This window comes from Syngnathoides biaculeatus, chromosome 6 (genome assembly GCF_019802595.1).
Source record: "Syngnathoides biaculeatus isolate LvHL_M chromosome 6, ASM1980259v1, whole genome shotgun sequence".
In the NCBI taxonomy this organism is placed as follows: domain Eukaryota; kingdom Metazoa; phylum Chordata; class Actinopteri; order Syngnathiformes; family Syngnathidae; genus Syngnathoides; species Syngnathoides biaculeatus.
Window position 1 is genome coordinate 1,660,101 of NC_084645.1, and position 13,715 is coordinate 1,673,815.

At 42.0% G+C, this 13,715-nt stretch overlaps 1 protein-coding gene across 1 annotated transcript; it reads left to right on the forward strand.

The window, feature by feature from the left end:
• Nucleotides 1-357: 357 nt before the first annotated feature.
• On the forward strand, nucleotides 358-13,489 carry pkmb (pyruvate kinase M1/2b). The gene is made up of 11 exons (XM_061822254.1): nucleotides 358-382; nucleotides 2,474-2,646; nucleotides 2,723-2,814; nucleotides 6,131-6,262; nucleotides 6,351-6,537; nucleotides 7,702-7,972; nucleotides 8,127-8,277; nucleotides 8,361-8,513; nucleotides 8,978-9,144; nucleotides 11,677-11,858; nucleotides 13,035-13,489. Exons 2-11 carry the CDS (start codon nucleotides 2,502-2,504, stop codon nucleotides 13,139-13,141), a joined length of 1,587 nt encoding a protein of 528 aa, XP_061678238.1. The 5' UTR covers nucleotides 358-382; nucleotides 2,474-2,501; the 3' UTR covers nucleotides 13,142-13,489.
• The last annotated feature ends 226 nt before the right edge of the window (nucleotides 13,490-13,715 follow it).

The following is a 13,715-nucleotide window of genomic DNA, read 5'->3' on the forward strand; positions in this document are numbered from 1 at the left end:
TGTATTGTAATCCATGTTCACACATTGAAGATCAAATAAAATCCATTTATTTGTCAGTAAAATGATCCTTTTTACACATTTTAGAGAAAATGCGTTTTATACATGTTAACGCATAAAGTTGCCAACTTTTTTTTTTTTTAATTACGACTATGTGATAGTTTTTCTGCAACTGCAGTCAGCGTGATGTGAAAAATCATGCAACCTTTTTCAAGGCACTGCGGAGTGATTTGGCACAAACTAAGACTTGACGAACCACGCCTCGGTGGCGCACTCCATTCCCTCTGTGGGAGGAAAAGTAGTTCCAGCCGGCCGAGGAGCATAAAATGCTGCCGCCGCAGGGGAGCGAGTGGCGCTTTGGTTCCCTGCAAAGTTCATCCTGAAGGTGAGTGTGCACGTACATGCGTGGCAGAAACAGTGCAACGGAACTTTTGACATTATTAGTCTGAAGGGGGGAGGGGGGGTAATAAGGTCTTCCTCCCCTTAAATTGTCCTTAACACCTCCTGTTGCGCTTGCCTACCCATTATGCAGTGCTTTAAATCCATTCACGAAAATGTACAGTATCAGGATTATAAATGCATTTTCTGCTTCAATTTACATTTCTGTCACTGTTTTTATAGCTAAAAATAAGATGAAAAGTTCATTGAATATATGGTGATGGCAATTTCAGCCATTGTTTCACTTATTACACGGATATTTTGCACCACTCCCCCGTTTTTGGGTTGCAATCACAAAGTTAAAATTACATTCTTTTTAGATTTGTAAACAGCTATGTTTTTAGTTAGTTCCTGCAACTTTATATGTATTTTTAGATACAGTAATGCCAACTTTACATTCCGTTATTCTGAGGTACTTTTCACTTTTATTTTCCTATTTCCCTGTTTAAATAAAATGGGGAAACTTATATTTTGCAGCTCAATTAGACACAAACAACATAAAATAGTTTTCAAAAGATCAACTCCAAACGAGCTCTTCTTTTAAAAATCATACAAGCAAGCACATGTAAATAGTTTAATGTATCAATATTTTTTTTAATTAGACTACAGAAATAAATTGGGGTTTTCCATTATATTCTCTTGTACTATTAAAGTTACAAGTGCATTCTAAACATTATCGATCCTTGATATTTACTTTTGATTTCAGGAAATTTGATCACCAAATCTCATTTCAGCATTAAGACTTTTGAGCAGTGACTTTTGTGTGTGTGTGTGTGTGTGTGTGTGTGTGTGTGTGTGTGTGTGTGTGTGTGATTACATCATTTCAAATGTGTGCTATGAAAAGGAAAACTCAGTCATACATAGAATGTGCCCACTCCCGAAATATTCCTAGGTGGTTATTTTAGGTCATCATTGGGGTGGGGGGAATGGTCTCCCGGCACGCTCTCTGTTTCCATGCACTGACTGGCGATCACAGACAGTTGTCGGTCACGCAACCCGCATACAGCAACTGTCGCGCTGTCTCGGCTGTCAACAATAGAAGGCGCAGTGGTCCTTGTGGCTGAGCCCCAACCTTGCGTCAAAAGCGACTCGCTCCTCCTCTCCTTCAGCGTCACATGAACTCCCAGCGGAATGTGGAGAGCGCAGCCAGGCCGCCACTTTGGTGCTCTTGTTGCTTTATGCACATGTCGTTGTTTGATCAGCTCGCACGAAAACCTCTGTCTCGCCCCTTGGGCCGTTAACACTTTCTTTACCGTTGGTATGCATGTGGATCGGTGATCGTGTGTTGGGTTGATTTCGAAGGTTTTCTTGCAAATTGTTGGCTAGCATCCATATTTGCACCTCAATTTCAAACAGACGACACGCCACGACGAGGCAGTACAATAATAATAGAATGTGATTATCCCAGTCAACCAGCAAATATTTTATATTTATACTTGGACATGCAAGGCTTATCATGAAAACCAAATATTTTTGAGTGAGACTGTTAAAGAGGTTTTCATTTAATAATTTAACTATTTTGGTTGTAGTAATGGAGTTGTTGAAAAGTGTTGGCCTGAGAGTTCTGAGATCCCGGGTTCAGTCCCGGAGCCGCCTCTGTGGAGTTTGCATGTTCTCCCCGTGCCTGCGTGCGTTTTCTCCGGGCAATCCGGGTTCCTCCCACATCCCAAAAACATGCAACATTAATTGGACACTTTAAATTGCCCATAGGTGTGATTGTGAGTGCGGCCTCCTGCCCGTTGACAGCTGGGATATGATCCAACACTCCCCGCAACCCTCGTGAGGATAAGCAGCTAAAAAAATGGATGAGTGCTTATAGTAAACTGTCCCCTACTGATTACATTGCCAATACTATCATTGATCATCTGATACTGGACCTAATTTGATGGTGCACGTGACCCCCAACGTTTTGTCCTTCAAAGCTCGTCCAGAGAGGGAGAATGTTCTGTCAAAATTCTCCACTTGGAACGTGAATGAGTGAATACACATCACGGTTCTCAATAACAAGAAAATCACTTCCTGTGACCTCCGTCGGCAGACCTAATCCCAAAGGCACGTTTCCAATCATGTCCAAGTCCAAGGAGCCCTCCATCATCCACACCCAGCAGCTGCACGCCGCCATGGCGGACACCTTCATCGAGCACATGTGCCTGCTGGACATCGACTCGGAGCCTGCCGTGTCCCGCAACACCGGCATCATCTGCACAATTGGTCAGAAAAAAGACGTAAAAAAAAAAAATCCATGAAGGTCCATTCATTTGACGCAGTTGGTGTATTTATCACACAGGACCCGCCTCTCGCTCTGTGGTCATGGCCAAGGAAATGATTCTGGCCGGGATGAACATTGCAAGAATGAACTTCTCGCATGGCACACATGAAGTGAGTGCATTGGGGTTCATACTGGACAAACAATCATATTGCATATTGCTCACAAACTATATCACTGTGCCTCATTTTTTATAACCGCAAAATTTCGTTAGCCGTAAACCAGGTACTTCCTGTATATGATGATAAAATGATGGGACACCAACCAGTTCAAAGAAACAAAATGGTTGGCGGGTGTACCCCACGTCTTGGCCGAAGATAGCCACGACTGGCTCCAGCACGGCCGTGACCCTCGTGAGGATAAGCAACTTAGAAAATGGATAAATGGATATTAACTCATTCATGGGCAAGGTGGCAATTTTTTGCCTTATTGAGATAAAAGTCTCCTAACAGGCCACAACCAAGGAAATAACACTTCTTTTTCATTTAACACATAAAACAAAGGGCAAAAAAGATGCACCCTCTCACGGCCAGCGTCCCAAAACTGGGACGCGTATGTTATTAGTTCTGTGAAGTGGTACATACTACAGATATGTTTATTAATTAATTAATTCTTATTGTAGAACGACACGTACGCATTAATAATACTGAAGGATTAGCATTTTGAAGACAAACTTGGTTGCATACTGACCTTTCTCCCTTTCTTCGCTTGGAAAATGCTCCATGTATACTTGAGGCAGCCATGTTGGGTCAGGAAGGAAAGGGAAATAACTTTGACCGATGAGTTATCCCCTCCTGATACCAAATTATTAAAACACTTAAATATTTTGATATACTGAAGGATATGAAAATCATGATGTCCCAAAAATGGGATTCTGCCCACAAAAGGGTTTTATGGCAACACTGAAAGAACAACAGCAAAACATTGATAAGAGAATAAAGGAATACAATTATGAGACTGAAGTTGAAAGACTTCAAATAAAGCTCCTTACTTTGCAAAATTCAATATGTATTACAATATTACTGCTACAATATTAATACTACGTATTATGTACTGTATTGCACAGGCAACACAAATCACTCATGAGTCATTTGAAATCTTCAAAATTGAAATCAACATAACCCATCAAAATGAATTATGATCCTTTCCTGGCTTTTTAACTAATTGGCACAGTCCACTTGTTACTAGGCAGAATTCTCTGAAAATGTCAGCTGCGTCTAGTAAATTGATTGAATGACAAAGTGACACTGGAAAAAGGATAGATGTCACAAAATATAGACGTACATTTGACAGTACATTTGTTGTAGGAGTGGAACCCTGCTATGTCAAATACTGTACGGTTATATCGTATTTGAGACAGTCGTCAATGCGCTGACCGCCATGTGGCCTTTCGCTGCCTGTAATGGGATCTCCTGTATTTGCTAGTACTCCAACTGTGGGCTAGCTAGTGAGTTGCAAAGAGGCCAGTACGCTTTTGACCCGTCACCTTTTATAAAGGTCGTACTACTTTGCCTTCGCTGTCACCTGAGTGGACCCGGCGCAGTTAGAAACTCCAACTGGTACTGCTTAAAAGGGTTCAAGGAAAGGTGACTTTCAGGGCGCTCGACTGCCTCTGTTGAGGTGTAATGCAATAAAACAACCAAAAAAAAAAACGTTTCTGCAGGTGTACCTAATGTTACGTCTTGTTAGTTTGCACTACGTGGAGTTGCAGAAACATTAAAACAAAGTGGATCCACGAATTGTCTTGGGAAGGACATCATGAAATTGACCTCTGCATGGTCGCTCACTTGTTAGTACGGCTATTAATAGTTTGAGACTCAGAGAGTTGATATGGAGGCAACATGGGTTGTGTGGCCTCACTGGATTCTCGCTTCATTTTGCCTGTATTTCCTATTCTGAATATTTTCAACAAACATTTGTCAAAACACAATGTAAGTAGTTAATATTTAAATAAGAGAATGTGTTATTCACAAAAGTTATTTCAACTTCCCCGACAGTCGTGCGTTTGATACTGGCTCAACATCCAAGTATACACACATTAACACACAAAACATGCATACGCAGACCTTTGAGGAAATATTCTTGTAACACCTCAAGCACCTGTTTTGGGACAGTGAACCTGAACTGCATCATGAGCTAAAATTGGTATTGCATTTGTCATTCAGGATTTACACCTCTTCTTGGCTTGGAAGAAGAAAGCACTGTACTGTCCATACAAACGTTTTTCCAATGTATATAACTGGACTACTTTGACTATGAACTTTACATAATAACGTACTGTAACATTAGCCTTTGTGACATTGCCACATTTAGAATTTCCCTCCAACTCACTTATGGAACTGAGCTGTTCTTGAGGATGAAATTCAGTCATCATAAAACCTTTCAATTACGGCACAGGCAAAATTATACACGATTAACTAACCAGTGTAAATAGAGCTTACCAAGTGGTTGATTTAATATCTGAATCTAATCTTAGAACTTTCCTATACTCCCCAATAAGTTCCATTTGCCATTCTCAGGTCTTCATCATCATTCAGGTGCCAATTACCGTCACTGGTACTATTCTGTGGTGGCGTTTGGAATAGATGTGGCGTAAAAAGATGAAGAAAAATTCACTTAAAAAACAGGCACAGCTTAAACAAATTCCTGTACGTAAATACAACCAAACATCAAACAAGACAATTGAACACAGCAAAACAATAGAACAGTAACGTTAAAAACAATACAAAACATATCAAATGAAAGCAAGGGTTCACGTCTCGTGCTGTGTTGAAAGGCAAAAAAAATGATTTGAAGGTAGGTTTTAAAAACGGATGGTTAGGAACTTGTCTAATGTACACCAGGGGGCCGTTTCAAAGTTTAGGACGAGCGATAGAAAAAGGCCTCACCCGTCTGAGATGCCGCTTAGCGCTTCCACATGCAACAGGTCAGATAATCAGAGACACCGGGCAGGAGTGTAGAGATGGAGCAGCTCAGAGGTAGAGTGGTGGGAGGCCTTTTAAAGAGTTTAAAAAAAGAAGAAGGATTTAAAGTGCACAGCCTGCCAATGGAAGAAGACCAGAATGGGTTCTGCTCCCCCTTACAAAACAGGTGAGAGCAGTTTGAACCAACTGGAGATGCTTGAGGAAGAACTGGTGGACTCCAAAGTGTCATAAAATGCAGAAAACCCATCAATATGTAATGGAGGTATGGATTACTTTTTCAAAGCGCTGCTATGTAAGGGAAAGCTTCACCTCTAACAGCTGTCTGAGGTGAAAAGGCAGATTTATTAACCACTGCACTAATTTGCAGATCCAATTTAAAATGACTGTCCAATTGAAAAAAACTTGAGTTAACCCTTCAAATGCTGAGAGCGGTTTGGGCTGTGGATGTTAAACGACAGCTTTGGAGTTATTATTCCGTTTTCTTTGCTTGTAACTTGTGTGCCAGTACCACGCTGAGACCATCAAGAATGTCCGTGAAGCAACCGAGAGCTTTGGAGCGGGCTCACCCAGCTACAGGCCAGTGGCCATCGCTTTGGACACCAAGGGACCAGAAATCAGGACAGGGCTTATCAAGGGTGTAAGTTTTTCCTTCCTAAACAATCTCCACAGCCTCAGCGACTCTAGAAAGGATTTTAGAAAGGAGAAGCGTTGTTCTTGTTGCGCAGAGTGGCACCGCTGAGGTTGAGCTGAAGAAAGGTGACACCATCAAGTTGACTCTTGATGACAGTTACAAGGAGAATTGTGATGAGAAGACACTGTGGCTCGACTACAAAAACATCACCAAGGTCGTCCAGAGCGGAAGCCACATCTTCGTCGATGACGGTCTCATTTCCCTCAAGGTCAAAGACATTGGTAAGAGCAAAGATCAGTTTGAGGGGCCAACTTTCTTGTCACGCTCACAGCAGTGGTGACAAATAACCAAGTAGTCATACTTGGTTACTGTACCAAAGGAGATTTTTATGCATCTGTACCTTGCTTGATTTTTTTATTGTTACCAGAACCATCTTTCATTGCGAAGAATGTCAGAAAAACACAAGGAATTGTCTCTGGTACGACAACAGACAGCCACTGTGACAAAACATACTTTTACGACACGATGGAGAGTCATTGAGCACTGAAAGGTTACTAGGAAGGTGGTAAGGGTTCAGTTTCGGCTAACCATAACATCAGTTGGGCAAAACGTAACCCTTACGATACAATGACAATTTTGCAACTGATGCAGAGTCCTCAAGCAATTTACAACACTGAAGTGAAAAATAGTCTGGTACACTGACAATTATACAAATGGTGCTAATAGTTCTCAATGGAGCCCTGTGGGGGGCACAAGCCAGTGCAAACTATAAACCAGTCCCTAGCTTGGTTAAATGCATAAGGAAGGGTATATGGCTTAAAACTCTGTCAAACAAGTACTGTATGAGTCTTCCATCTGAAGAATCCCATACCAGATCGGCTGTGTTAATAACGTGAGGGGGAATTTAGAAAGGGATTAAAGAGGATGAAAAATGGAAAAGCAGTTGTTCCTGGTGACATTACCGTAGAATAGTACAGGACATGGATGAGAGCAGCAGAACATATATTGGTAGAAGGGTGCTGAGGATGGGGCTGCCAGACAAAGGAGCAAGAAGAAGACCAAATAGAAGGTTGATGGATGTCGTTCGGGAAGACATGAGGGCAGTTGGTGTGAGATAGGAAGATGCAAGAGATCGGCTGACGTGGAAAAAGATGAAGCACTGTGGCGACCCCTAATGTGACAAGCTGATAGGAAAAGAAGAAGTGCAGATAGTTCTCAAGCACAAGTTGCCAGTATTGGTCAAAAACAGATACAGTATGCATATAATGCAAAGTGACGAGATGACTACAATGAGTGCACAGACTAGATAAAGACTTTCTACTCCTTACTTTTTCAAGATATGTTCATACAGTTCTTCAATTTTGGAGATGACACGTGACATTAAAAAGACATAAATAGTGTACAATAAAGTCGACAGTCGACTAAGGTAATTCTTCCCCTCAAAGGCCACGACTACCTGATGTGCGAGATTGAAAACGGCGGCATGTTGGGCAGCAAAAAAGGCGTAAACCTGCCCGGTGCTGCAGTCGACCTGCCTGCCCTCTCTGAGAAGGACCTTCTGGACCTGAAGTTCGGTGTAGAGCAGGGCGTCGACATGGTGTTCGCTTCCTTCATCCGCAAGGCTGCTGACGTTCACGCTGTCAGGAAAGCTCTGGGCGAGAAGGGCAAGGACATCAAGATCATCAGCAAGCTGGAGAACCACGAGGGAGTGCGCAGGTCAGGAAATTGGATGGATGGATGGAGGATGGATGGATGGATGGATGGATGGATGGATGGATGGATGGATGGATGGATTCGTTGGATGCCACTAAAGATTATTCTGATGTAAAATGGATTGAGTTGTGAGAGTGTTCAATTATCTTGGTCGCAGATTTGACGAGATCCTGGAGGCTAGCGATGGCATCATGGTCGCCCGCGGAGATCTGGGTATCGAAATCCCGACGGAGAAGGTGTTCATCGCTCAGAAGATGATGACCGGCAGGTGCAACAGGCTGGGCAAGCCCATTGTCTGTGCCACGCAGGTCTGCCGCACCGCCGCAGCGGGGAGAGGATAGCGCTCTACTTTTCCGTGTCGTGATGGGAGCTTGTTGTCGTTGGCCTTAAGATGCTGGAGAGCATGACCAAGAAGCCTCGTCCTACCCGCGCAGAGGCCAGCGACGTGGCCAACGCCGTGCTAGACGGCAACGACTGCATCATGCTGAGCGGGGAGACGGCCAAGGGGGACTACCCTCTGGAGGCGGTACGCACACAGCATCAGGTGAGTGCATGTGGGAGGGGTTGTCGTGACCTTTTAGCATATTTTCACATCGATGATTCCCAAACAATGTGCCATGAGAAATCATCGGCTGTGCAAAGATGAAGGAAATGTTTGAGTTATTTAAAACGCATGTGTCAGTTCAGCTACCTATACCAACAACATATAGTACAAGATTGAAAAATATGTATCCAATTTTTCTTGCTCTTTCTGCTCTTTCTTTGTTTTTTTTTTACCTGGCTCTCATTTTTTGCATTCTTTTATTTTCAAAAATATTTAGGAATCACTTTTACAACAGCTACAGTTACATTTGGTTTCAAGACCACATCAACAATTTATATAACATGTGTTTCATGTATTTTGTGCACGGATCACATAATCGAAACTTTCTGAGGGCCACAGAAAATGTCGTTTGATTGTGGAGTGACCCAAGTAACAGTAACCACATTTTTTTTTGACATGTTCAGATCGCTCGTGAAGCTGAGGCCGCCATGTTCCACAGGCAGATGTTTGAGGAGCTGCGTCGCACCTCCCACCTGACCCGTGACCCCACGGAAACCGTCGCCATCGGCACGGTGGAGGCGTCTTTCAAATGCTGCGCCAGCGCCATCATCGTCCTCACCAGAACCGGCAGGTTAGAATCCCTCCGCTTCGCGAAATCGCCATCTCGCCGCCCCTGCGCCTCAGCGGAAAAGCCCCCGTGGCTCAAGTGGAGTGAGCCACTTCTGACCTTTTGGGAGCTGAACCCTGACATTTTACATGATAATTTTAACTCCCTGTTCATTCCTCTCACGAGGGAGTTCGTCTCCAAAAAACCATGTGATACAGGCAGCTGCGTTTTCATGAGTAGTAAAGTGGTTATTACTGATGGAATGTCGCAGATCAACCTTTCTTAACAACGTTTAGCTGGAGAGCCACTGAAGAGTGGGATAAATGAGGTGGAACCTCTAAAATGTTTAAATTGCATTATTTCCCGTCCATCCATCCTGTCTATACATGTTCCTAATTGATAAAGCCTTCGGCTGATAGCGCTAGACAAGGCAATGAGAAAATGATGACTAACAAATAGCACCTAGCTTTTAGGAGCATGTATGAAATACTTTTATTAAACATCATCATGAAAACATAATCACACGTCAAAGTATAGTACATTTAGTATTTGGAAACAATATTCCCGCATGAATGAAGAAAGAGCAGTACCACGTCAAAAAATACGTAGCCCTTTATGTACCAACATCATGACCAACATCATAATGTATTAGCGTAGTAGGCCCAAGTGTTCATTAAAATGATTCCGACATTTAATTTCTAAAAAAAAAAACATATTGAACAATATTGTAAGTCACTTTGACATTTGCATTGTTACAATGTTAGCACCGTACTTAAATAAAGTGCATAAATAAATACAGGGAGTCCTCGTGTTAAGGCAGTCTCGACCTAAAACGTTTCGACTTTACAACAGCCGTCTCCCGTCCGCCATTTTGTTTGACTAATGCTTGTCCGTGTTTGTGCGCCGGGAGTATCTTTGCATTTTTTGTCCTCCTTTTGAGACATTATCACCCTAAAAAAGAAAGCTGTGTTTTTTAGCAATGCTTCTGCAGCCAAAAGAAAATCCATTACCATGGAAACGAAGCTCAGGATCATAAAAAGAGTGGAGAAAGGAGAGACATCAACACCACCAAGGCTTCAGTCGGTCAAAGGTGGTGACAATTATTAAAGACAAAGCCTGTATTTTAGTGCATGTGATGAAGGATTCCGTTCCTTTGTCGGTGATCACAAATCAAGGTTCTTTGAAACTTGTCGAGATGCGGAGGATTGAGGACCAGGTTCCTTCGCAATAGCTAAGCACAGCCTCCCCTTCTTCTTCTCCATCCAACTCTCAGCAGTAATGCTTGTTTATTTCAATGTATTTGTTTTTTATACAAAGTATTTTGATGTAAATTCCGACTTTAATGGTGGAATCCAACTTGGGTCGTAATTCAAGTTAAGTCGCTACTGTAGGAACGGATTTCAGTCGAGTACTCCCTGTAACGATTTGATGTGTAGATAAATTGCACATCCAGGTTAAAGACCCCGTAAAGTGAAACTGAATATATCTTCTATATTTGACACAACACAGAAAAGAGCTTTGTTAACGATACAACCTCGAGCTTTGTTGCCTGGCTGCTCCGTCTTAATCATGGTTCGACCAATAAACTAACAATTTCTCTTGTGGACATGTCCTAACCAACGAAGTTTGCCCTCTCTAAAGTGTGTCTGTCAAAAAGCGTCGTTTTAACCACGCCCGCACAATAAGGAAAACTGAAATGGTGAGAAACATTTTCATCCTGTCGCTCCACAATTCAGTAATACATACCGTTGATGTGAAATTTTCACCAGATGTTGGGAACAATCAATGTAATCACTACGTGCAAAGAAAGTAGAGCAAATAAGATTGGAAATTAGGTTGTGAAATGGCACACTGAAAAAGTATTGAATACATGAAGAAAGGGAAGTGCAAAAAGTGATGAAAGCCAAGACAACACCTAAACTTTATCAATAATTTCACATCAATACCACCTTTTGAAATATATCTCATGTGAAAAATGGTGACGTGTTAAATATTTATTATAGCCAGTGTATAATGAATTTAGAAACCAATCTCTGAATTCATTTTATGGGGTCAAAATAAAACTAACAAACTAACCCTAATCCCGTTTGAAGGCAATTGTGTTATACTTCAAAGTTAAATACAACTGAATTGAACTCGCAACATATACTGGACTGGATCACTTTAAGCTGATGGAAAATGCAGTTTGACCATTTGATTCCTTTTTTGAATGTAAATGTGAACAAATATTAAAAATGCCGACTTATTAGTGTTCCCGATAACGGCAGTGTGACAATGATGCAATTATAGTTCAAATCAGTTTGAGGTGACTCTCTTATTAAAGGGTTGAAATTATTCCTCTTTTCCAATGAAATAACTTTTACTTCTGACAGCAACTATATTATTTCAGTCAGTCAGTTTAACACAACACTCCTGAATTGTCATGTCTATGAATATCAATTGACATAAAGTAAGTATATTTCCATATAGAAGACTTCTAATCAACCGTTCTTTCCGAACAACATTTCAAAGTGTTGAAACGTTTTGGAAAACTTTGCTTGGTTTTTGCTCCCGCAGGTCTGCTCACATGCTGTCAAGGTACAGGCCCCGCGCACCCATCATCGCCGTCACCCGCTGCGGCCAGGCGGCCCGCCAGGCTCACCTCTACCGTGGTATCTACCCGGTGCTCTACACCAAACCCGCCAATGACGTCTGGGCCGAGGATGTCGACCAGCGCGTCAACTTTGCCCTGGAAGTTGGTGAGTAACAAGGAGAGAAGAAATGCAACATTTGTATTATGTGGGCGGCATGGTGGATGGATCAGCTGGTAAAGCGTTGGCCTCACAGTCCTGAGGACCTGGGTTCAATCCCGGCCCCGCCTGTGTGGAGTTTGTATGTTCTCCCCGTGCCTGCCTGGGTTTTCTCCCGGCACTTCGGTTTCCTCCTACATCCCAAAAACATGCAACATTAAATGGACACTCTAAACTGCCCCCAGGTGTGATTATGAGTGTGACTGTTTGTCTCTATGTGCCCTGCGATTGGCTGGCGACCAGTTCAGGGTGTATCCCGCCATTGACAGCTGGGATAGGCTAAAGCACTCCCCGTGACCAACGTGAGGATAAGCAGCGATGAAAATAGATGGATGGATGTATTATGTGCTGAAATATAGTTTTGTGGCGCTTTGACAGCGCACCGTCACAATTTCCTGTTGTGGTTTTTTAATAAATAAATTTTAATATAATGCAGTTTAAATTAAACTTACTATTACTTTAATTTACTGTCATTTTAAAAATAATAAATAGAAAGTCCGCAACTTGGTACCAGAAAGATGCACGAGATAGGCTTGGATGAAAAAAGATGACACGCTGTGGCGACTCCTAATGGAACAAGCCGAAAGGAAAAGAAGAAGTGTGGATATGCAAAGATATCATAATGGGATGAAGTATTTTTAATGACTATGTTTGTATGTATGTTTATAAATGAAGTTTATTTATATAGGCCTTAGTCACAAAAAAATCTTAACGGGCTTCACTGGTTTATATTCACAGTAATCAGCAACCTCCCCTGGTGTAGACCCTCTAACTGGGCAATGAAAATTTCTGTGAAAACGCATTTGGAGGTGGGGGCGGGGGGTTCAGATAAAACAGGCCAAAATCCAGAGGCAGGGCTAAGGATTGGTTGTATGGTTTAACCAAAGAAGAGAGAGTAGAAATGAGTCTGAAATTGGGATTGAAACATTTCTACAGATGAATCTGTTCCAATGTCCACAAGCAGGACATTCCAGAGAACCAAGGCCCGAATAGAGAATGCTCTAGATCCCGTGTATTTCTCTGTAGCTCACGGAATCTCCAAAAGAGAACATTGTGAGTGTGAACCTTGATCAGACTCGTCAGCGCTTTGCTCGTTAAATCTGTATGTTGCTGTTACCTATGCAGGAAAACACAAGAATTTCTTCAAGAGTGGCGACGTAGCCCTTGTCGTAACCGGTTGGCGTCCAGGTTCTGGTTACACCAACACCATGAGGGTGGTCCTTGTGCCTTGAGCTCCATCCAAAGATGACCTCAACCTGCAACCTGATGTGTAACCCCTCACGTGTAACTTTACCTTTTTTAAATGGAGGCCACTCATCCGAGCAGACATTTAATGATTTTGTTCACTGGCTGCTCTGCAAAATTGTCTAAATTGGGTTCCCAGAATCTTTTATTTGACACTCCACTGTCATGTGTAATTTTATAGTGAACAACTCCATCTCTCTAAACACAGCATACATACGGTATGTATTAATTACTTGATTTATGGTCCTTTTAACTCTTGCAATAAGAATTTCTATGGGTGAGAAACTAATATACAGTAGCGTACCAAGTGTTACCGCAACATCCATTAAAAACAACTCGTGAAATGTATTGTCTTTGTCTCTAATTTATGCTACTTAATGTCCATTTTGTTCCAATTTCATTTTTTTCCCCTTCAATTAGTTTCCCATCCAAATTTGAACTGAAAACCAAGGTGAACTCAGAGTTATCTTTTATTTTTTTTTAGGTCAGTTTCCATCCTGACATACTCTTCTTCTGGAAATAAGGCAACTGTAAGGACCATCATTATTGAGCAGATAATCA

Bases quoted from the DNA above. Each gene is read 5' to 3' on its own strand.
- pkmb (XM_061822254.1), top strand. From the start codon at position 2,502: ATGTCCAAGTCCAAGGAGCCCTCCATCATCCACACCCAGCAGCTGCAC. The intron at 8,278-8,360 runs GTCTGCCGCACC...GTTGGCCTTAAG, and splicing joins CCATTGTCTGTGCCACGCAG to ATGCTGGAGAGCATGACCAA. The intron at 8,514-8,977 runs GTGAGTGCATGT...TGACATGTTCAG, and splicing joins CGGTACGCACACAGCATCAG to ATCGCTCGTGAAGCTGAGGC.